Source organism: Scomber scombrus, chromosome 18 (genome assembly GCF_963691925.1).
Source record: "Scomber scombrus chromosome 18, fScoSco1.1, whole genome shotgun sequence".
In the NCBI taxonomy this organism is placed as follows: domain Eukaryota; kingdom Metazoa; phylum Chordata; class Actinopteri; order Scombriformes; family Scombridae; genus Scomber; species Scomber scombrus.
Window position 1 is genome coordinate 13,145,784 of NC_084987.1, and position 23,839 is coordinate 13,169,622.

Here is a 23,839-nt window from a genome sequence, read left to right on the forward strand (position 1 = left end):
AAAAAAGAGTGAACCACATGTGATGTAACCCTGACTTGATTCAAAGATGTGTGCATATGATGTGCATTGTGTTTCACTATTAGTGAGGATAAAACCCCAAAAGTCAAAATACTAAGAATTTCCACCTCCCTGTGCGCCACCCACTCTGTTAGTTCATTCTGCATGTGTAAATAATATTTTCAATCATCAGAAAACAAATCAAACAATGATATCTCATGTCATAGAAAAATAGTGCTCTTTATTATAAATTACTGAAATGTTCATACGAATATAAATAAGTGCAAAGTTGTATCAGTCTGCTTGCTTCGTCAAACTTCTCAAATATCTTCAAGCATCCACAGCCAGCGGTTTGTCTGGCAAAAGTACATCTTTATAAAAGACAGCACAAAAACAGATTTACCATTTCATCTTCACTTATGTAAACATCGTTTTAAGGACAAAACAGTAAAATAAGATACATTATGACTCTTCTCCTTACTAGGAAAAGACAGATACCATATTTAATACATTCATTTGTAAGCAGTGACGATCCTGTCGGTGCCACAAATACTACCACACATTTTGGTGTATATATTTCCTACACCACTGAAGCCATTTAAAAGTCTGACTCTTGGGATTTGTTAATAGCTCAGCAGTGGTACTGTACTCTCAAGTAAAATCCGGTAGGATTCAGCCATGTTGGTTTTCTAACAAACTGTTGTCTAGCTCAGGCAAGTTTGGCATAAAAACCTTCCTCTAAATGAAGTATCTGATGAAACCATACCAAATGTCAATATATATTTTTTAAGTTCAGCCCTTCTCATTGTGGCTGGTACAAATATGCACCCATGAGGCCAACACTGTCCACTCAAGTTTCCATTTGTCTGTGAATTTCCAGCGTACACTTGGTGAGAGATCCCAGGATACTGGATGGATGCATCTAATACGTCCAAGACTATCATCCAAGGTCAGCAAAAACAAGCCAGTCTGTTCAGAAAAGCCAGTCCAGATTTAATAAATGGATGCATTTTCTGAGGCTGATGTGCATGAGTTTAACAGCCTCACAGTACACTGGTTAGCAGCAGCAGCAGCAGAAGGAACCTGTGTGTCATCAGACTGTAGACAGCTGACTGTGAGCCTCACTTCAGTTTTCAGTAAGTTGTACGTCATCAGTGAGGCAGAGAAGGACGGTGGGGTTAACTATCTTTAAAACCAGATTACATTGCTCTCTTTCTTTTGGCCATTTTTGTGGATTAGTCCTCAATCCAGTGTCTCTTACTGAAATGTGCACCTTAAGAGACTCATGGCCACTTTTCTGTGAGAACCACACACATCTTGTCAGTAAAAAAACTGCTCCATTCGACAAGCTCAGTCTTAGGCTTGACTCTCTTGACTCTGCTTTGTCACTGCAGCTTTCCCACTCGTCTGGTACGTGGCTGAAACGTTCCAGTTTCTTTGTTGCACTCTTAAGTCTCTGCCCCCTCAAGAGCATCAGCCCAATGCCTCTTAAATAGGAGAGTCATATTCCTGGAGGAATTCCTTAAGATGATGAGGAAGTTGGTCTCTTTTAGTTGAAATGTCCAAATGTCCATTGACTGTCTTCCTGCACATGTGCTGCAAGGTGGACAAATTACAGGGGAGAGGTTTGAGGAGCTCCAGAGGGATTTTCTCTCCTCCAGAGTAAATGTAGTAAATATTCCCAGTGCGGGTGTTCCCTTTGCTCTGAGGCATGTAGTAATGAACCAGCTTGAGGATGCAGTCAAAGTGGGGTACAGATTGAATGTTCTTAGGGTCGGTTTGCAGGTAAAAAGAGGCTGTATCACATTGGATACGCAGATTTTTGGTACCCGACGCCGTCTTGACACTGAGGGTGAACAGGTGACGGTTGTCTGAGCTGTCCCGGATGAGGAAGGTACCGGTTGTCTCAGACGCCAGCATGGCGTTGGCTTCCTTTCCGGTGATGGGGCCCCAGTAGAAGCCACTCTCCTGGAGTTTTTGGAGAGTGGTGAGGACCATCTGGTACTGTGTCTTGGAGGTGAAAGTCTTGTAACGGTGAGGCAGCCGCATGTTGGAGTCCAAGAGGCTGCTGCTCATTGCGGAGTCAAACTTGCTGTGAGTTACCATGGCGCTGTGGTCGCACTCTAGGCAGCCTGGGGAGCACTTGGCACCACACAGACAAGAAGCGAAGAAGAGGTGAGGTCAAACAGAGGTTCAGAGGTTGACTGGGAGGGCACGACAAGGTCAGCTCTCAGTCTGTCTGGAAATGAAACACCTGAAGAAAAAAGATAGAGGAGGTGAGTTAATGTGTGAAACATGACACATTCAGTTTGTCAGAGTTTAACTGATACTCCAGATCTGTTTCATTCAGGTTGAACTCTACTGTAATACTCCTGTGGCTCTATTGGAAACTTTGATTATTTTTCCAGATGTGGAAGTTCTGTACATCATGCTTTAATCAGTCCCAGATGATGAGGGAAATTGCTCCCGAGCGCCATGACTTCTTTTTGTCATCTAAAAACAAAATACTCTCATCTATTGGACATAACTTGTGACGTTTAGCTAAAATAGTTCAGTTTCAGATCTGGACTTTTTTCTGAACCTTTTGTGTGTGTGTGTGTGTGTGTGTGTGTGTGTGTGTGTGTGTGTGTGTGTGTGTGTGTGTGTGTGTGTGTGTGTGTGTGTGTGTGTGTGTGTGTGTGTGTGTGTGTGTGTGTGTGAAATATGCCCTCGGGACTGAGGCACCATGGTCAGTTCCAGTAAAGACAAACGTAATCCCGATTGCGCAAATTGCATGCCTTGACCGGTTTTACTAAACAAACTACCTAAATTACATAAACCCAACAGTTTAATATTTGATTTATAAACCCTGTCTATAATATGTAATAAGTTTTATGTGGAAAAACATACCAATCCTCACCTTTAATGTTTCTCCAAAGTCGCTCTTTTAAATGTAATCCAATTATTGCGGGTCGCTGAGTAGGTGAATATTCACAGTTGTTCAGCGAGTGTCAGGTTGGTAAAGAAAAAAACGTTTTAAAAGTTCTTTGGTAATAAACTTCGTGGTGCATGCACTCCTCCGTGCGTAGTGAAGTAAGAGTCGCTCTGCTGAGCTCTGAGTTATACTTGAAGCGGTGGGAGGAGGGCAGTCCTGCTTTAGTGAGAGGATGCTCCGCCTCTTGCCAGTAAACCTCTCCCTCTCTCTCTCTCTCGGTAGATTGACAGGAAGCTTTTTTTTTTTTTTTTTTTAGGATTCCTGCTATGAGAAGTCCCCCCAACCCCCATCCCCTCTCCCCACCTCCTCACACACACTGTTCCTTCAAAGTGAACGAGTCTTCTTTATCTATAGTAACTAGTGTGTGTGTGTGTGTGTGTGTGTGTGTGTGTGTGTGTGTGTGTGTGTGTGTGTGTGTGTGTGTGTGTGTGTGTGTGTGTGTATATATATGTATGTATTTATTTATTATTATAATTTATTTATTTTTAATCTTTCATTTTGAGAACAATCAGATAATATATAAGTTATTTTCCGTTTTTTATATAACAGTTCCGCTTTAGTGCTAAATGTGAGGTAATGATTCAGTCTAAACTGAGACAGTTTGTGTAATCGGTTTCTGAGAAATTCAGAGTAATTCTAGCTCAGAGAAGTAGTTCCCCATAGAGGGCGCCAGATTTTGAAAGGACTTTATTGCACAGTACAAGATTTCCCAATAGCAACATCTGGTAACCAAGGGCAGGTCATCACTGTCATTGTTGTGAAATGTTATACCTGTTTTTCCTAAAAAAAAGGTTCATTACCATATTTTAGGATTGCTTCAAAGTTCCAAACATTTAGTAATACCCTGAGATCTATGTTAAAAACAGGTAAGAGCTCTTTCTAAATGCACTTTAACATGTGATTACATATCAAAAGGTGTACTTAGTTATGTTATTTACTGTGCCATGTACATACAACAGCCCAGTCCAAATGGACACATAAGATACCGAAAATATAATTGGATTGGTGAAACTTTTTTTTCCAATGAGAATGTAACACTTTACTTAAACCCCCTTTTTAAAAACATTTCATAAAACACAATATAATGTAGTTGAAAATAGAACATGGTTTTATGATAATGTAGTTAAAATGTTTTATAATAATCTAACCAGAAAAACCTATCAGGAAGGAAAGTAATTTCCTGGTAAAGTAAAAAGGAAGTACTTTTAATTTATTGCCCACACTGTTTTATGGTACTATCCTATTTGGTACTAGCCGTATCTAAGATCTGATAACACATCATTCGGAGAGTCCATTGTTCATTATCAACTGTCATTTTGTTATAATGTAGATGTTTTAAGGTTCTCCACCCATGGTAGTAACCCTAGACCTTCCTTTTACTGTAAGACTTTTATCATCATTTTCTAATAATTATCATATCAGCATTTGACTTAGAAAAAGGAAGAATGATTGGGCCTCATCTTTGTCACCATGTGTGTGACTGACAGAGTGCTCATACGATCCACATCAGCTCCCTCCCTGCTGACTCAGCTATAACCACCTCTAGCCTCAGGTGGTTATTGTACTGTAGATTGACTTCAGGCTATAGTGTCATGTCAAGCTTTGCCTTCTGTTAACCATCTCACCCTTTTACTCATCAGTACCAGGCAGGGTTTTTTGTGTTTTTTTGGTTTTTTTTACATTGCTGCTCACTGAAAATAAGAAACAAAACAACACTGAAAGTTCTCGTTAAAATTCTTAAAAACACAGTACCTGTTTTGGTGTAACTCTAGCTTGGTGACGGACTGGAAGGAGGGGCTTGTGGGTAACAGATTGACGCCACAGGGCCTGATGGGTTTTGGTAAATGCCAGCTGTGTCCACAGAGGTGAGTCAGGTGTTGTCTGATTCAGCCACCAATAGGAGAGGAGGAAGGAAAATCGCAAGGATAGCCTCATGATTGTCCACTTGTTTCCAGAAAATCTATTGTGTCATCATTGTGAGGCATGTATTTAACATCCAAAGGCTCCCCAGGGTCTATAATGGGAGTCAATGGGAGGAAAGGAGCAATATGTTGGCTCAAGCAGGAGAGGAGACAACCTCCAGTCCACATCTCCATGGAAACCACTATGCACATTATTATAACATGCTGACTTGCTTTTTTAGAATGTACTTCATGTTGTAATTTTCCAAGTAGGTTAGACCCTTTGAGTCAGTGGAAGGGAAGGATCTTAGAAGTACAACTTAGGAGCGAGATGGTGAAAAAAGGCTTGTAAGCACCCCACGCATCAAGACAAAAATAAAATAAACAAACTGAAGACAGTGTGTATTTAACCAGAGGTCAACCCTCAAATGGCTGGTCAGTCGAGGCAGTTGACGAACCAAGTGACCTGGAGCTGAGACAGCTTCGTACTCTGTTGCTCTAGCACCCTGCGGGAGTCTGGCCAAACATCTGAGGCTCATGGTATGAGGCTTGGCAATGACAGTTTTGGCTCTGTATGAGTGTGTAGCCTGTCCGTGTGTGTGCTTTTTATTTTTAGTAGGTTTACAGAATCTACTTGAAATAGAAAACAAAAATTGCCTTTTGTCCATGTTTTTCATGTTTCTAAATGTGTATCCGGGCTCAGCTGAGTGTATTCTACCCACTAGTAATCCACTATGACACGAAGAGTCAAGGATTTTAAATCTACAGCTTCACTCACATGCAAAGTCAATGAATTCATCCTGACTTTAGTGGATGAGACAAGGTCTCGCACGCTAGCTTGTCGGTCTAAACCACTGTTTAGCTGAAAAGGCAGCTGTTTAAGTTTTCCCACACTGACTCAGAAATTTACTTTAGCTCATGGTTCCCGTAAACCCACCGGGAGTAAGGGGGAAAAAAGCAGAGCTCTCAACAGGAAAGATTGGTAAAAAACAGAAAAAATGTTATTCAAAAAAATATTTTTGAGCTGCTCGGTGTAGCAGAATTTCACTGAACAGGCCGATCTTTTAAAAGCGCTGCATGATTTTGCCAATTTCGTGAAATTAGTAGTAGCGTTGAGCACATTGTTTGTACAGCTGAATACGGGGAGGGCTGAGTTCAGGTTGAGTCAAAAACATCTCAAATGTTATTATTGTATTGAATATCATATGCCAGTATGGCATGGTATATCTAAACATTAAATCATTTTATAATATTTCAATTTACTTAAACTTTAAATAATACTACTTGGATAAAAATGTTGTAATGGTTTGCTTGCTGTTGCTGTGAGCAGTGCTCTGTGTGTACTATTCAAATCAGGTAGATTACTGTGGAACTGTGTCTGATTATCTAAGATATGCAGGTAGGTTCCTGGTAAATCAGGCAATCTAATTCCTGTTAGTTTCATGTACAATAGATACAGATACCTGCCACTACCTGTATCCTTTGTTTTAATGTCACTTTGTCAGCTACATAACATGTCCATTCATCGCTGTATGACTGTAACTTCCTTGTTGATTGAGAAAGGCCACTTCTGTGTGATTACCAATAACTCAGTAATAATTTCCTGGTGACTCTCGCTCTGTCTAAACCCATCTCAATCTGTCTCTTTCTCTCTGTGTCTCACTGTGTGTGTGTGTGTGTGTGTGTGTGTGTGTGTGTGTGTGTGTGTGTGTGTGTGTGTGTGTGTGTGTGTGTGTGTGTGTGTGTGTGTGTGTGTGTGTGTGTGTGTGTGTGTGTGTGTGTGTATGTGTGTGTGTGTGTGTGTGTGTTTTCCTGTCAATGCCGATCTTTGTGTGTTATTGTGAATGATAGGATGTGTCATACATGACCACCACAGATGAAATTAAAGCCACAAAACCCTAAGTGGCAACACTGTTTTTTACAATACATTCTTTAAAGAATATTCCCAACAAACTCAAACTAGGCCTCTAAGTATTGGTATAAAATCTCTAGAGGCCCATGTTGTGTGTTGACTAAATATTTTTAGTCCAATCTTTTATGGCATGTGGAGCTATGCCAGAAATTCTCTCAAGAACATTGTGTTCATGTGTCAGAGATGCTTGTCTTTATGCTGATTGCACAACACTGTAAACTGTAGAGAATTCCTGTAAATTTACAGGGAAGAGCACTTTGTTGTTATTATTCATGCCTTGTTTATAGTGCCCTTTAGTGGGAAGTGAAAGCACCCTATGATCACTGCTATCAAGTGTAAACAGTTGGCGCAAAGATTAATAATTACAAAAAAGAAAGCAAAAATATAACATAAAAACCAAAACAGATTATTGACTTTAAATCTCACACATATTCAGACTTTGCAGTAAAATTCTATATCATTGTATACTGCAGAAAAGGTGAGATCTTATTGCTGTTATTCATTATTTTACACATCATGCACAGTTACTACTGTACTTGTGCATTCTCTCTGTCTGCAGGTCTCCACCCTTATGCACAAGACACATGTTTACTTATACATTTTTTTGATTAGTAGGTTCTGCTTCAATGTTTGGCTTTTGATGTTCTGAAAAGGTGTGAAAGTTGGCTGTGAAATTCAGCGTAACAAGTTTGGCACAAGCACCACTTAGCACTCCTTCCTGCATATCACATGAAGTCTATTTATGGCCGTGTGTACCATCACTGTCACAGCTGTCTTCTGGGAAGGGCTAAAAGCAGAATGCAGAGCCATTAACTTCTACTTTTCAAACCGACTGTGACTTTTGACCATGTAGACTTTTCTAAAAGTATGTGGCCATTTTATCTAAGTTCAAACAGCCTGTGTTATTAATATTTACTCTTGTTTTACTTTACCAAATAATGCATATAATATAATAACTAGGCTGGAGACTGTATCTAATAGAAGCCTATTAAATTCCCAAGAATGCCTTCTGGATTTTTTGTTTATAATTTCCTTATTTTATGATGTAGTTTCTGGCTTTATTTGTATTTGTATATTGGCTCTGCCGGCAACTGACCAGTAAACTTTTCAACTCCCGGCACTGTTCCAATATTTACATTAGGTAAACTGTAGTTCGATGACAGGGCCAGCGCCAATCCTACTCCTCTCAAGGTTAACAAGAGGAGGAGATAGGAAAGGCTTTTGATGTAACAAAAGAAAAGCTTTTTCAGCATTTGCTTTTCTTATGTTGTATTTCCTGGCATAAGTCAGTGACCTAATAAGAGGAATGTCTAGTGCTATTGTGATAAGTTGCAACTGGGAGACCACGTTGGTCAGTTACCAACATTTTAACCACGTGAGAGTGAGCTAGGAGCTTCGCTGGGGCTATTATTGAGACCAACATCACAGGATTAACTCCTGAGGGACCTGCACTGGTGTTTCAAAACCCTTTCTTTCCAAATCACATACAGCTGACACAATGTGGTAATGACTATTTTGACATTTAGTCCAAGCTTGTGAAAATGAATACAGGAAATGCAAATTCTAAGAACGTGTGATTGGGTCAGTTTGACTGCATAGTCATAGCCTTGAAGAAGAAGAAGTTAAATAAAGAAGTGAATGTCACAAACGTCATCAGGGCCAGGCTTCCAGTGTGTCATCATTTTCCACCAGGAGCCACATTGAGCTAGATGTGGTTGCTAAGCACATGGCACCTCAACATTTACTGGAAAGTTGAAGTTCAAACATTTGAGATTATAGTGTGTATCACAGTTGATCCACAACACTCAATGTCCTATTCATCATTCTTAGGAAATTACAGACATGAGAAAGACCTTAAAAGGACAGAAAATGATCAAATTATGAAATAGTTTTTTGTTGAATTGTGGAGATCCTAATTCATGCAAAGCCTTATTTACTTTTAAATGAATAGTTTGTCATTCATTCACATTCTTGCCAACAGTGCCTCTGAATGCCTTGTGCAGGATTAAAATCTTCACCTCTCACCACTGTAGCTTGTACTACCATGATGGTACAAGCTACATCTGGAAAATATACATCAATGTGCCACGTTCCTTGGGGGGAAAAAAGGCCAGTGTCCAGAACTGCTGCCTCCAACATTCAGATTGCATCATGGCAGATAATATGATTGATCTGACTCTGCTTGCCTATCTCGGCTCGTCTGCCACTGCCGCCACCATCCGTTTATCAGTATCAAATGCTTGGAGACAAAGGAGCCTATGACATAATCAGCATCTTCAAAATGGACTTTGATTCCCACAAACCCTAGAAATAGCAGGCTGATGTTATTGGGCAGATGGTAATAAATCTGTCTGCACTATAATAGCAGGTTGGCTGAAAGATCCTGTTAACTGAGAACACCTTGTTTAAATGCTCTCAAGAAAAGGTGCATGCTACCAAAACACACACTGAGTCTGTGCACACACACACACACACACACACACACACACACACACACACACACACGCACACACACACACACACACACACACACACACACGCACGCACGCACGCACGCACACACACATGCATACAGTATTCACATGAAATGGTGTGATATGCTGGTTATCATCATGTAAACACACTCATGAACATATACAAACACAGGCACACACACTTCCTCTATCACACAGTAGTAGCAACCTGATCCTGAGTTGTGCCAGTAAGCAGTGCAAGATATTTCCGGATAGATGTAGTGTGTATGTGTGCACAGTTCACACACCAGGTTTGTGGACACTGTTCAGATAAGGATGCTGATAGTGTCCTGCGATAGGTGCCCGGCAGAGGACAGCGACGTTTCTCAGGATCAGAGGGAATTTACTTGGAAGATGTACTGTAATTCTAGAGGAACCTGATTTTCATTGCTAGTTATTCCCTCACTGATAAATCGCCTTTGCCTTTATGTACCACCTTCATGCACCACATTGTTTAAAAGGGCCTGACTCAGTCACAGATGTTTGAGGATACTACCCAGGATGCATCAGTCACCCAAAGGAAAGCTTTGATCCTAGCTATTCCCTCAATCAGTAAATGATTCCATATGAGTGTATGACTGGGATTCGAAGACCTTGCAGACATGGCGGACACAATGAAGTCATATCAGGGACTATAAACAGACTGTAAGCCATTGAAAGCATTGAATAGAGCTATTGTTACAGGCACAGGTGTGTTCCTGTTCGGAGTTCTGCTAGAGTGAGTTACATCTCTCTTTCATCTTCTCAGTCATCATCGGTGAGTGTTTGCTTCCTTTCTTTTTAAGGAGGCTTCTCATGAAATTGCAGCTGCATTATTGCTCTGTATCTATGCATTTATCATTCTTCCCCAGCTCTGTTCTCTTCTCTTTCAGCACAGCCCTGCATTGTAAATCTGCAACTCCTACACTTTAAGGTCTATGACCGCTGAGAGCAGCAACTCATTGTCCCTGGGAGGCCTAACAGAAGGAGCTTCTGTCAGCATGGCACTCTCCTACACATTTCAGATATGTATTATGAATCTCTGACCCTCAAATGTTAAGAATAATAATAAATCATATGATAAAAAAACATAAGAATGCTGCACTAAGCAGGTCCTGGATCAGACATCAGTGAACTGCAAGTCCCCCCCTCTCACGCTCTCTCTTCAAGCATTTCCTTTTGTCCCCTTCTATCTGGGCACTCCCTATAGACAGGAAATTCTTCTGGAGTCACTCCAAACCACGGCCTCAGTTTCCCTCTATTCCCGTTCTTAGCTGGAAATCTTGGAAGGAGGGTACAGCCTGTCCCAAACTCCAACCTGCATGTAAACAAACAATCTGCCTGTTCAAGAATTAATTCCGGCTTATCCAGCTTTCTCTCATCTGATTTTGGCAATGCTATGTAATTACTTGGCTACACAATAAGCTGCATTATCAACAAGAGTTCAAATGTATGGCTCTTCATTAAGATGTAAGATAAATTGTAAAAAGTCGTGCAGGGGGAGAAAAAAAAGTGCTTCTTTTCACACCACATTAAAAACTACTGAGTTTCCCAGAATGAGAGCCACCCACAGTTCAATGAATGTGCAGAAAAAATCCCACATTCACATTTTCCCACTGGGACAAACAAAGCTCTGTCTTGTTCACACAGTCACTTTGCAGCCCTGCATCAGCATGTTCACAACCAAAAATATTGTATACAAAAAAAAGTTGGTTCTTCTTTCCAGTAAATGCAATTGATGTTGGCATCCAGACAGCATCTATCTCCTTACTTGATTCTATTCAGTCAAATTCAATTCCTTGAACAGATGCAGGAACAAATACTTAGATTTAGATTTACGGTTGCTGCATAATTTCTTATGTGTAATCCAGGAATTCCATTTAATCATTTACAGTAGCTTTTATTTGCTGCACATGATCGTTTATCATTTTATAACTTGATCATAAACTTGTGCATGCTCCAGCCAGATGGACAGGAGATGTGAAACAGCCTGTAAAGTTTTACATTCTGTTTATTTTGCTCAACATTTTCATTTCTAGGTCACTATGTCACCTATTAACGGGAAGCCTTTGGATTTTAACAGGAACAATTGCAGTTGTTCAGGAAGGTAAAGGACAACTATTTACAGTGTAGAGAGATAAGGGATGGTCTTATCAAGCACAGTCCTAAAATTACTAATTGCACCACATTTCACATGGAGCAGCTGGTCAGTTTTTGACCATTTTAGTATGCAAATGTGAGAATCATTGTACAGTTTGAATTTTAAAGAAATAAAGTGACAAAACTGTAGATTCAGTTATTTTTCTGCAGCAGATTTAATTAGATGTTTTTCAAGATTTTGTTGTTTGCAGGACATTTTCAAAGTCACACAACTGCATGTTTGTGGGGGAAACTATACTTTGAACTACAAAATGCAATCAAATAAACAAATCATATAGTCTGCATCCCAGCAATGTTTTACTCCCACTGAACTCAACACAAGTCAAAGTTTTTACTGCTTTTATAATTAATGTTATAACTCCACCTTCGAGATACTGCGATATCCTGTGTTTTGCATGGTTATATGGGTGGGTGTCAGACAAAGAGAGAGAAAGATAATCAGAGAGAGAGCGAGATAGTGGAAGAATGGGGGAAGGGGAGGGAGTGACTTTGTTGTGGCTGCTTTGTAATTCCCTTTCTCAGAAATCCTGCCCTGAGGATGAACTGAGTGTCCCTCGGCAGAACAGAAGATTCCTGGAGTGATTTGAGAGGGATTTATTCTTCCAGTAAAACAGCAATACATCTGCTAGCACCTGAAGTGTACGTGCACGTAAAACACTGCAAAATACCTCATGACATTTTTGAGTATGATTTGCAAAGGGCTCCAGTCTGTCTGTGTGTCGAAAGCACTGATGGGGTACTGTTTTGTTTAGTTTTTTCGAATTGGCCTTGACAGCCTGTCTTCTTGTTATTGTCCAAGAACAATGATGACTCACATGATTGGCAGCTTTTAACCCAAAAAAGTCCACTTCCAAGCATCATTTTTTATAGCTCAACATGGTAATTGCATGCAAAACTGAAGACAGTAAAGCAGATTTTATAGAACTGTGAACTGGTTTCCAGGCTATGTTGCATTTATGTTTGCGTGACGGCGTTTGTGTTAGCCCGCCTGTCTGTGTGTAACATTCTTTGCCTGCACGAGTTGCGTTCCATACGAGAAAAAGCTTCTCTCATGCCAGCTGAGGTCAGGTCCGGGCACCGTGGGGTGCACCCTACTCCCGCCGTGGTGGGCCGGGAGGCAGGGGGAGGCCTTCCAGTGCTTCTGGGAAACAGTCTGGGCCTAATTGGAGCCTGACTGGTCTCACATGTCTCCACTTACTGAAGGAGACGGAGGATCCCGCTGCCTGGCCTATGAGAGCTGCTGTGGGCCTGGGCCTTTCCCCTTCATCAGCATAACCACAGAGGAGGCAGTTCACCAAGCAGGCCTTACATGACAGTATGAGTGAGTGGTGTGGTCTATGGTGTTTTTCAGCTTGGTTCAGTGCACTGAGGTCAGGTATGCTATACTGAGTTGCGCCTCTTTATACTGTGTTTTTAAAAGTCTTGAAATATTTGACCTCTTTAAATCCCTCCTGGTCCAGTTTGTTCTAGGGATCTCCTTTCTGTACAGTATTTGCACTCTTCTCCTATTGTTCTCTTTTAACTTATTCTGGGTCAGGACTGATGAAATCTCCCCATCTATTGTATATTACTGTCCCCTTCTCCTGAACAACAAACCTCAGCCTCACAACTAAGAAGTACTGTACAAGTGCATTGTATTTTCATACGCCTGCCTATTCATGCTGCAGTGAGAAATATGAGAAGTGAGGAACGGCGCAGATGGTAAAAACAAAGACTTTTCCCTGCAGCTTCACCACCACCAACTTTTTTTCTGTTTTTTTTTTTTCTTTTCTGTTTTTTGTTCTTGCCGTGGCAACATGCCTCTCATTTCCCATCAGCCACGGTCACCTCATTGGCCCCACTCTGTAATTCTCAAGAACTTCATTATCATCCTATTTTACAGCAGCAGTGCAAAATATTGTTTGACTTCAATTGTGCAAATACAATTACAGACAATTTCCGACACACTTAGTTTTTTTTCTCAAAAACCTAGCAAAACTATTAATTTTAATATCAGAATGCACAGATGGAAAGCAGGAATTTTCTTCCAAATATGTATTTTCTGTGGACATCTGGAACAAATTGTTTCATGATTTATACTCAGTTTCCTGAGTATACACTGCAGGCTTTAGCCCAGAGAAAAATATCATACAAATACGCACCTATTCATTTAGGCTTGATTTACTTTGAGACATTGGTTTTGCCGTCAAAAAAAGAGTTTAATCCTCACAGATCAAAGAGCTTTTGAAAGCCATTCTTCTCAGTTTTCTTGCTTTTTCCTGCTCAGATAAACATGTCCCAACTTGAACTGTCCATAAACTATTCAGAAGGTACTCGCCAACTACTGCAGGTTTCACTTAATCGCTGCACTTACCTTTATTTGCTGAACCAATGCACATCTTCTCTGTATTACTACAAGGTATCCGTCAGTACATTTTAGCATTTACTGTGAATGTTTGACTTGTATTTAAACATATTTGTATCATACCTTTTATTAATGCTTAAAGGTTTACAAAAAAAACTGCTTTGAATGTCTTCAGTCAATATGCGACACGTTAGTGGTGGAAAAGCATTTTGTAGACATTATATTGTTAAATCGACTAATTAAAGGGCACAAAGTTGCTAGAACAGCTTTTACAACTTCCTACCAAAAACACTTTTTGGCAGCTGTGCTTCCATCCTGTGTGTATTTTCTGATGTTAAGACAGTGCATGTCCTGCTGTTTCTCAAAGCTGTTAATCATGGTAATGCAGGAAAAAATACACAATAACAATTCCCAACAAGGTCAGATTCAGACCATTTCTTGGATTCAACCCATATCTGAGACAAGCTGATGACATTATTTTGTATGAGTCTATACAGCTTTTTTAGCATGCCTTCAACACAAATCTGATTGGTGTTTCTACTGTAATTTAGTCTTCAATGCATCACTGCATCCATGCCCTGCTGTTTCCTGCATGGCCATTCCATTGAGAAAAAGTCATTTGTATTGATTGCTTTTCCAGGCATCATTTAATATGATACATATTCACTTGTAAATATCGACCTTTCCCCGCTGCACCAACATTTGTGCAATAAATACTTTAAAAGCAAGCTCGCAAAAATGATATGAAATGCTATCAAGCTGTAAATAAAGATTTAAACACTGTCATGAGATTGGATTTTTTATAGGGGGTAAATGTGGTTGGAGTACTGCAAACGTTAGATCCTGGTCTGAGTTGTGTCTACAGTAGGTCAGAGCAGAGGGGGGACTGATTCAATTTCAAGTTTGCCATCAGGTGGAGTTAATATTCAGTATTCATGGACATACAGCATGTTGCTCTCATTTCACCTGTTATTTAATTAGTGATTGATTTGGCAGGACTGTAATTCAGCTGTTATTGAGAAACATAAAAATGGACAAACTCGGTACAGTTGAAAGCCTGAACAGCCCTTATCACATACTGCCACCTGGTGGAGTGATTTCAGTGTAACATGAGCTCAATGTTGAAGTTGTATAAAAGATATTCACAGCCAGTATTGCGACAAACTTGTCTTTATTTCAGCTTGATTAAATGGCAACGATCGAAACCTCAAATCAAACATTATTGAACTGAATAGCAAAAAAAAACAAAAAAACAAAAGGCACAACTAATAAGAAACAAAAGGAAGACAAAATACCCACTATACATTTAAGTATGTACAACTTTTGATAAATAAACCAATACTGTCTAGAATTATGATTGTTTTGCATGTTTCCTTATTTCTCTAGGATTAGTGCGCTGAGAGGAGCAGAATGAAAGAGAAGCAGGAAACAGAAAGCGAGGATAATGAACAGCAGGCACAGATGAGAGAGGAGACAACTGTAGACAAAAGTAGAAAAGAGATGCACAACAAAATTGTGCCTCAATGCAGTTTTAGCTATTTGACAGGTTGACACTGTGACACTGCCTCAGCATGACCCATCAGACATCCTGCCCTCAATCTTTTGGTTCACCACAGCACATTCCTGATAAGACTAGTAGTTTTATGTCATTACACATCAAACTTTGGATCCTGAGACGGGGACAACCCACTTTTTTCCAGGCATAGCTTCACTAAACCACACGTTTATTTGTGCTGCTTTAAAGCATCTACAAGGAGTTATAATATGTTTTATGCATAAACAGTCCAAAGCACACAGAAGTTATGACAGCCATTTCAAAGTACAGTATTGTACAACTTATTCATGAGGTTAGACTGAAAATGATGAGTTTTTTTTTACCATTAAATAGGTAACCCTCTAACAACAAAAGTACACTAAAGGTAGGAGACAAAGATAAACATTGCTCAACTGGGTACAGAAAACTGAATTACTGTTGCTAACCAGCAGCATTTCTCATCACATTTCATCTAGAGCGCCAGGCACTGTGCAGCAGTAAACTAATAATTAAATTGCTTTTTACATGATACAGTAACAGAAAGTGGCCTTGGAAATGTGGGAAGAGAAAATCAAAAGGGGCCAATGGTTCTGTTTTCCAGACAACTTAAGACTCAAAAAGAGGCCAGGGGTGATAGACACTCGTCCTTTTCAAAGACACTAATCCCCAGGGTTCGTCTCCAGGACCTTCAGGAAATTAACATTGAGAGCCATATCCAACTCTGAGACCCTGTCCAGACAAGCAGACAACCTCACCTGCCGCGGTACGCCCCACAATGCAGCTTCACATTTACAAAAACAGTTCAGTCTGGAACACAGACGAGGCTTACATTCCTCGTATGGCCGTCGCGTTGTGAACAGGATCCATGTGGACCCTGGCATGGAACATTTCAGAACATGGTATCAATCTCCTGAGTGGCAACTTTTTTGACAGAGAAGTTCTTGTTTTTATAGTTATTTTTTACTATAAAATGAGCAACAGTTGGCAAAATCCCCCCCGATATCCCGTAACTTCCCTCCCTCCACTACAGGTTCAGCTGCAAGACCTTTTTCTTTTTTACAAAGGCGAACACACAGAAAAGACTCAAGAGGATTCGACAGTAAAAGCTGTAAAAACAGACACGTATTAACCAAACATATTAAAGCACATCAGAAAAGGTTTTTACTTTTCTTTCAGAGAGTGAGGAATATTTTGGTTGGGGTGCCACACTTGGTCAGACCTGCTGAGTTTAAACGCTGTGTGCTAAGAGAGACTGCATGAGTGTATGCATGTTGTGTATGTGTGCAATGTAGATGGGATTTCTTTTAAAGCCTGAGGGAACAGTTTCTCTTCGAAGGGAATTCTGCTGAGTGACATCGCAAGGTTTCCTTTTGGCCTCACAGAAAGAGAGCACACATAAAGCTGAGAGAGAAAAAGAGACATTCAGACAGGAGGTTAGAGGAGGCTTTGGCCCTGACTGTTATCTAGAAACCCCAGCATGCTTCCTGTTTTTCTGGCCAGTAGAGTCCCAAAGCCAGATCTAGTATGTATCCTAGAGAAATCCTCTGGAAAGGTCTGAGGGAGATCCCAGCAGTGGCCTCTGCACCGGCCCAGACAGGGCGAGCAGATACCCAGTACCCCCCCTGTTCTGTCAAGTGCAACGTCCGGAGAGCTGAACAGCTTTAGTGCCTCTTCATGGACGACACCTTCTTCTTCCTGGCTGCAAGCATCTCATAGAAGGGGTCCCTGCTGATTGCAGCTCTGTGGGCACAGATGCAGAGGAAATGTCAAGGAACAAGCACAGAGGCATCAGTGTTGAAATTGCTGCACTCATATCAAAGAGGGTTCAAAACCAAAAAGGAATTCAAATCAGATTATAAAAATAACATTTGCGATGCCAGCACTCTGGATTGACCATTTCTTGTTTTTGTTTTTTTTAATTTAGCTAAATTATTCTGCATAATCAGCTCATTGTTTGTTTTCTTCCTGTTTTTCTCCTCAGAAAAACTTTCTGAGCTGCAGACCACAAGGAGTTCTGATTTATTACATTTATTACTTGAAAATATCCAGGTATGTTTTTTTGGTGAAACTCTATATAAACCTAACAAAAAAAATTGCCTTTCGTGGAGGTTTTGATACACTGCAATCAAAACTGTGTCTTCAGTAAGGTTTTATGACAATGATTTAAGAAGTAGAGGAAAACTATTTACTTAATGCTGTTCATCCATTCGTCTTTTTCCTCAGCAGTGGGAGCAGAGATTCGGTAGAAGGTGTGATTGCCCTCCACAACGCGCCCGTCAGCCTCTGTCTTGCATGCCTTTATCACCTGGTCCTTGTTGTCAGGGATGAAAAGCTCAAAGCAGTTCTACAAGGAGGAAAAGTTAGAAATAAAGTATCATGTCTTGTACACAAATTAACAGAGAGCGGTATTGATTTAATCATATATACAAGTGACAGTGTCTAGGTATTAATTTTCTTAAATGGGCTGAACTGTAGATACAGACATTTGAAAAATATGTTCAAGTAAAATCCAAATCAGACTGTGAGTAGTCACAGAATGAACCAGTAGAGGGAGCTATGCTTACAGGCTTCTTGTCCTCCACCTCTCTGATGCTCAGGTTCTCCAGTGGGATAATTCCTCTGGGCTCTTTGTCCTGCACAAAAATGAACAAAAATGAACAAAATGACATAGCTCTGCACATACAAGACAAAACAAAAATCTTCACTGTGACTGAGAAACTGATCTGTACTTACTGTGGTGTACTCAAAGTAGTACAGACAGTTGTCTGTGAGGATGAACCATCTCCTCTTCCAGGTTTTTACTCGTCCCCCTGTGGAGCAAACAGCCAGCATCAGAGAGGTTCAGCGAGAGAAACAGAGAGAGACGAGCACCGAAGCACCGGGTCGAGCAGCAGACAGGCAGACAGATGTATGAGCAGACAGACAGATGACGGCTCCAGAGGACTCCTTTTCCCAGAACATCCCACTATTTGCCCTGATGCACCACTGCCGACATTGCACCATGCACTCACCATCACCACAACTGCATCGCCTTCACCTGTTTGTTTATTTTCCTTCTTTTGTTTATTTGCAGATTTAAGGAATTGTTTTTACACCAAACATTTTATGTCAGGTTCTGAACACTCAACAGTTAAATCCCAAAATGGTTGATAAATACCATATTAAGGCTAATTGGAATCATTGTGAAGATGCTTTATGATAAAGCTTTATTGTTCCTTAAAAGATGCCCTGTGACTCTCCTTAGTTGCTGAGAATAAGTCTGGAGAGCTGGGATCAATAGGCAGGATACAGATCTATGTGGTTTGCACTCACTGGATTACATGAACTACCACCTAAATGAAGTTACTAGGAGACAGTTATAAATGTGGAAAGCAATCAAATAACCACATGAGGGTTGAATATTGAAACTAAGGAGTAACTGAAATGTCATTTTAACAGCCTGGGATTAAGTTTTCGTCTCTTTCATGCCCAGTGGGGGCTCTCTGGTTAACTCTGGGCTCGCTGATCTGTGGCTGACCTCTGATCCCCTTTGTCACCCATACTTCCTGTGAGGGGAAACCTGATCACAGAAGCAGATGGCAGCCTCGCATTCTGAGGATGGGATGCCAACTACAAACTGAGTGGGGCAGGAAGCTCAGAGCCTGGAGGTATGTTCAGCTACTCTACAGGCATCTCCTGTTTTAGGTTTGTTAAGTAACTTCTCAGTTATATAGGAGAAGTGTCCAGTGAGAGGGGAGACAAAGTTTCTTTCTAATCATGACATAAAGACCTAAGCCTTGTCTAGACTGGGTTATCCCACCACCAATGTTAGTAAAAAGCTGCATTGTGAAACCATCTACCATGACAGAGGAGAGCTAAGTGGTTGTATATTCAGCACATATAGACACGTATGACACACTTGCATTATCATATAACAGCCTTAGCACTGTATATGATATCCCATCATTTAACAGACGTCATGATAGGTCAAACACTTCAGTCTAAACTTATTATCTACAACGACACGCTTCACTTGACAGGCTGAGATGGAGAACCCCTCGACACATCTCGACACGTCAGCGCGTTGCAACAAAAAAGCAGACCAACAGAAAACACAGACGTGATGGCAGAGTCACACACAGCTGACGGCCGGAGAGTTGATTGGGTTGGAGGTTTGTGATTAGGTTTGACGGTCATGTCAGTTACCGTCACTCTGCGAAAGAGAAATGACCTCCTCCCGTGCAAGAATGTCTGGGACGAGGCGGGACGTCCAAGCAGATTGTTGCAGGGGGTGTGGACGGTGCTAGGCCGGAGTGGAACGAAGTGGAGGGGGTCACCCATGCGAAACGTGGCTGTGGGAGGCTGGGCGAGTGGAGGTTAAGAGGGAATTTTGTTGATTTATAATCCCCCTTGAAAATTATTAGCAACAGTCACTCTTCTTACCTAATGTAATCACTGCTTTCTATTTTTGTGCAAAAAACTACATAAATGAATAACCCCAATCAAATCCCATTAACACCTTTTTACCTATAAGTATTACTACAAATATTATTTTGTAATAGGAAAGGTGCACAAATTACAAGAATGCACTACTACTAACACCGTTCAATTTGAGTATATATAAAGTATGCATGAATCATTTGAACCATGCCTCAAATCCCTTCTGGCACACTCCTCTGCCCACGCTTCTCTCCCACAGTTTGGTCCAGTCCGGTCTAGCACCAAACTGAGTCGAAGCCAGATCGTTACCCTACAGATCCATTACCAGCATGAGATAAGGAGAGCAGAGCCACATTGTTGAAAAGGTGCAGTATTCCTTTTCCATGCAACCAGAGAGCAAATGACAATAAGCCAATGGGTAAATGGGTTCATGATCAATTTGGAGAGTCAAGCAAAGTTCTTTGTTGTGCTCGCTGTATGGAAAAAAGGTATAATGCAGCTTCCAAAAAACAGAGATCAAAGAGAGTGACCACCACAGCGTACAGAGAAAAGAGGGTCAAACTGCTCAGTAGAGTGGCCACAAAGCATCAGCTCCCTGAGCCGAGCCCACAGGGTGGCAAATGCACCCGGCGACCACCCAGCAACCACCCACAGAGATAAAAGTGTGTGTCTCAATGAGAGACTGAACAGACAAACAAACATCTGAAGTTTTAATGAGTCAATGGAGAGACAAACAATTAAAATAAAAACCTACAGACGGAGAAAAAAAAACCCTGTGTGAAAGTAAAAAAATAATAAGGAAGAGAACAAAAGCATGGCGGACCACCAAAAGCACCTGAGAGCTGAAAGATGGACTAGCGTTTGGGAAGAGCAGGTGTACATACCTCCTGAGGAAAGACAACAGCCAAAATCATGGGAACAAACAAACAAACGAAGAGGAAAAGAAAACAAAAAAATCAAATTAAATGATAAGGAATTATTGCACCACAGTCCTGTTAATTTTGGCTCCAAGGAGGCTTTGATGCACTGCTTCACAGCTTTGATTTTTAAGTTAAAAAACTGTATGTAGTAATGAGTCAGCAGAGTTTTACACATCTGCTATTATAGATTTAGTCCACGTGGAGGAGCTCTACTCAGTGTGAGTGTGTCACAATTACTGTAAAGCACTACATGAAATATCACCTTCATTTGGGTCAATTTCCTGTTATATCCAGTAATTTACCTTCCACCCTGATTGTTTTACTCAAATCTCCCAATTTGAAGTCATTGGAGAAAGAGTACTACCTTGGTGTAGTCCGTTGTAAAGATTCACAGCGACTGGAAGATTCAATTTCACTTGAAATGTCATGCTTTTCTTATTTAAACTCATTGTGAATCTGTACACCAGAGAGAGATCCCAGAGGAAACAGGATGGAGAGTTGTTGAGTCCAGGGTTGTGCTTTTCTGCTTGTGGAGCGACCATTAAAAGTACCATCTGACATCCAGTCGACAATTTGTAGTGATACAGGCACAAGAAGTGTGTGTGTGTGTGTGTGTGTGTGTGTGTGTGTGTGTGTGTGTGTGTGTGTGTGTGTGTGTGTGTGTGTGTGTGTGTGTGTGTGTGTGTGTGTCAATGTGCATGGTTATGTTTCCAAACATATGTTTAAGTCAGAAATTAGCAAAGAGTCAGAACTAAATGACCCTTGAAAATTCCCCAACTGGTAAAACTTAATTTAGGGAAAAGTTCCATGTAAAACCCAATATTATTAAAAAATTATAAGGCCTGCTGGGAATTTCCACAATGGGACAAACTTTTAACTTCAAAAATGTCCTTTCCAAAATGTCCCACAGAAAAGAAAGGACAATATTTTGGTCAAGAGCAAAAAGTGCACTCTCAAACAAATATAAACAGTGTGTGTGTGTGTGTGTGTCTATATATATATATATATATATATATATATATATCTCGTCTGTGTGCATATGCATACACGATTTACATACTCTGTGCGGCTATGAAAGTCAGAATTTGTGTGTGTATGTGTGCATGCATGTCAGTGTATGAATATGCCTTCTCTTAAATAATTCAAAAGGCCTCCACATATGGTGGTCTGATCTCAAGGCCACATATATTATACATTAAAGCAGGCAGAGAGGTCTTCAGATGTCTTGGGTCGAGCGTGTACACACCTATTCGCACAGGCACCTAACACACTCACACATATGCATACACTCACAGGTTATTGACCTCAGGGGAGACATTGGTTATCACTTTATACAGGCTGATTTTGAACTGTGAGATTGTTCGCCCATATGTGCTGCTATAAAGACAAAGTCATCTATCAGAGCAGCCGTATTGGTAAGAATGTCATCATTTTGGAAATTCGTTATGTGCCCAAATAACTGTATTTTCTGTGTCACTCACCCAGCTTTAGCAGCCAGCCTTCTCTGTCTGGATTGAAGAAAGTGTGTGTGAGGTCATTGCCATCGTCCTCTGGGATTTTAAAGGGCTCATTCTTGATGCTGTCATACAGATTCTAGGAGAAGAGTTAGAGCATGAATATGCAGCAGGTTTGAGATAAGAGTATGATTTAGGGTCACAGCGTGGGGGAAAAACACCCACACACAAGGAGAGAAATGACAGATTAACAGCTTGAAAGTGCTCCTCACCCTGAGTAGGTCTTCAGGTAAGTCTCCTCCATCATTGATTCCTCTGTTCATGGAAATGAATCGTTCCACAGTAGGCTTGTCTTTCACATTCGGGTTGTGGAGGCTGGTGTTCAGCATGATGATGGCAAACGACAGGATGTAACAGGTGTCTGTAACACAAATATACACACACAGAGAGATGAGCTTTATGAGTTAGCAAAAGGTTGCCGTTTACCATAAAACTGCTTTCAGTGTTTAATATAGTGTTTAAATGGGAATTTAAATTAGCTGACCTGAAAGGCCTGAACTTTGGGGATCACAGTCTAACATAGAGGAGTAGATAGGCGAAGCTTCGTTAGCAAGTAGAGTGGGTGGGAGTGAAAGGCTGCGCGTGGGCAGCTAAGTATGCATGTGTGTTTCAGAACAGGCGCACTTGTGCGCGTGTGTACACTAAAAGACAACATGGCCAGCACACGGCTGACGCAGCAGCACTTTATCTGGCCTGTTAGGCTGTTGAGAAGTCCCATGCATTATAGACATCCATCTGCGTGCATGTTAGAGGCAGTCGTCTGCTATGGGCATCATTTCCCAAAAGCCAGACACTCTTCTATAATACAGTTCACCTCAGCAGACTGTGTGTCTGCTAAATACAACCATTTATATATGACCTGTACAGTCCAAAAATTAGGAGTTTGAATTAGTTATAATATTATCATTATTATTATTATTATTATGATTAGGAGTTTGAATTAGGGTAACTATATTATTCTGCAGCTCTTTAGTTCTTTGTTTCACTGCTCACATTTTGACAGCACTGAAAGTTGGGCATGTCAGTCCTACCTGTGGACTGGAAAACACCAGGGTTGCATTGGCAGTAGCGCTGAGCGAAGGCCTCCATCATGCGGTCTATCTTCTGGGCTTCTCCTGGTAGCCGAAAGCTCCACAGGAACTGTCTGTCAGGGGACACAGCTCAGTCGTCAGCCACACACACTGTGATACTGTGAGAAAGCTGAATACATTCTGTTAAGGTACAAGACTGAAACTGACACCTGCATCTTCACAAAAAAATGGACCATATCACACAGGATTTACATAAAAAGGAGACAAAGCTATGAGGATCTAGCCTTGAGTATTCAGTGAGTATGTAGTAGATGTGAGAATGCAGGTGTGTTCTTACCTTAGGGCCTGAACCAGGTTGAGGTCTGTGAACTCATGAAGCTCCACAAAGGCATGGAGGACTTGGATATTAAAATCATCTCTGTAGGGAAAAAAAAAAAACATTTTCTTAAAAGGTAAACATTTCAAAAGTGATAGTTTCTTGCAAAATCAATAAAAGAAATAAATAATTAAAGATTGTTATCAACAAGCAAATCTATAAAAGGGAACTGTTGGCTCAAAGCCTGATTGAAATGAAGACGTTAGAAGACCCATCGGGCACGTGTCTGCTCAAGATGTTATCTAGTGATCTTGAGAGTTCTGTG

The 23,839-nt window shown here is 40.8% G+C and overlaps 2 protein-coding genes across 4 annotated transcripts in view; both read right to left on the reverse strand.

The window, feature by feature from the left end:
* Window positions 1-218: 218 nt before the first annotated feature.
* On the reverse strand, window positions 219-3,052 carry socs3a (suppressor of cytokine signaling 3a). Its single transcript, XM_062439518.1, has 2 exons — window positions 2,897-3,052; window positions 219-2,251 (listed from the first exon to the last, which is right to left on the reverse strand). Exon 2 carries the CDS (start codon window positions 2,101-2,103, stop codon window positions 1,486-1,488), a length of 618 nt encoding a protein of 205 aa, XP_062295502.1. The 5' UTR covers window positions 2,104-2,251; window positions 2,897-3,052; the 3' UTR covers window positions 219-1,485.
* An 11,778-nt stretch (window positions 3,053-14,830) lies between these two features.
* The window catches only part of cyth1a (cytohesin 1a), a 36,247-nt gene continuing 27,238 nt past the window's right edge, over window positions 14,831-23,839 (reverse strand). For 2 of the 3 annotated variants that reach the window (XM_062439543.1, XM_062439544.1), the window contains exons 6-13: window positions 23,536-23,616; window positions 23,199-23,311; window positions 22,380-22,528; window positions 22,134-22,246; window positions 18,048-18,126; window positions 17,879-17,947; window positions 17,504-17,658; window positions 14,831-17,054 (exon numbers count right to left, since the gene is read on the reverse strand). In XM_062439543.1, the coding sequence (XP_062295527.1) occupies window positions 16,976-17,054; window positions 17,504-17,658; window positions 17,879-17,947; window positions 18,048-18,126; window positions 22,134-22,246; window positions 22,380-22,528; window positions 23,199-23,311; window positions 23,536-23,616 (838 nt within the window). In that variant the 3' untranslated portion in view covers window positions 14,831-16,975. The remainder of the gene's footprint in view (window positions 17,055-17,503; window positions 17,659-17,878; window positions 17,948-18,047; window positions 18,127-22,133; window positions 22,247-22,379; window positions 22,529-23,198; window positions 23,312-23,535; window positions 23,617-23,839) is intronic. The other variant, XM_062439542.1, reaches the window with a different exon arrangement.

Bases quoted from the DNA above. Each gene is read 5' to 3' on its own strand.
- socs3a (XM_062439518.1), bottom strand. From the start codon at position 2,103: ATGGTAACTCACAGCAAGTTTGACTCCGCAATGAGCAGCAGCCTCTTG.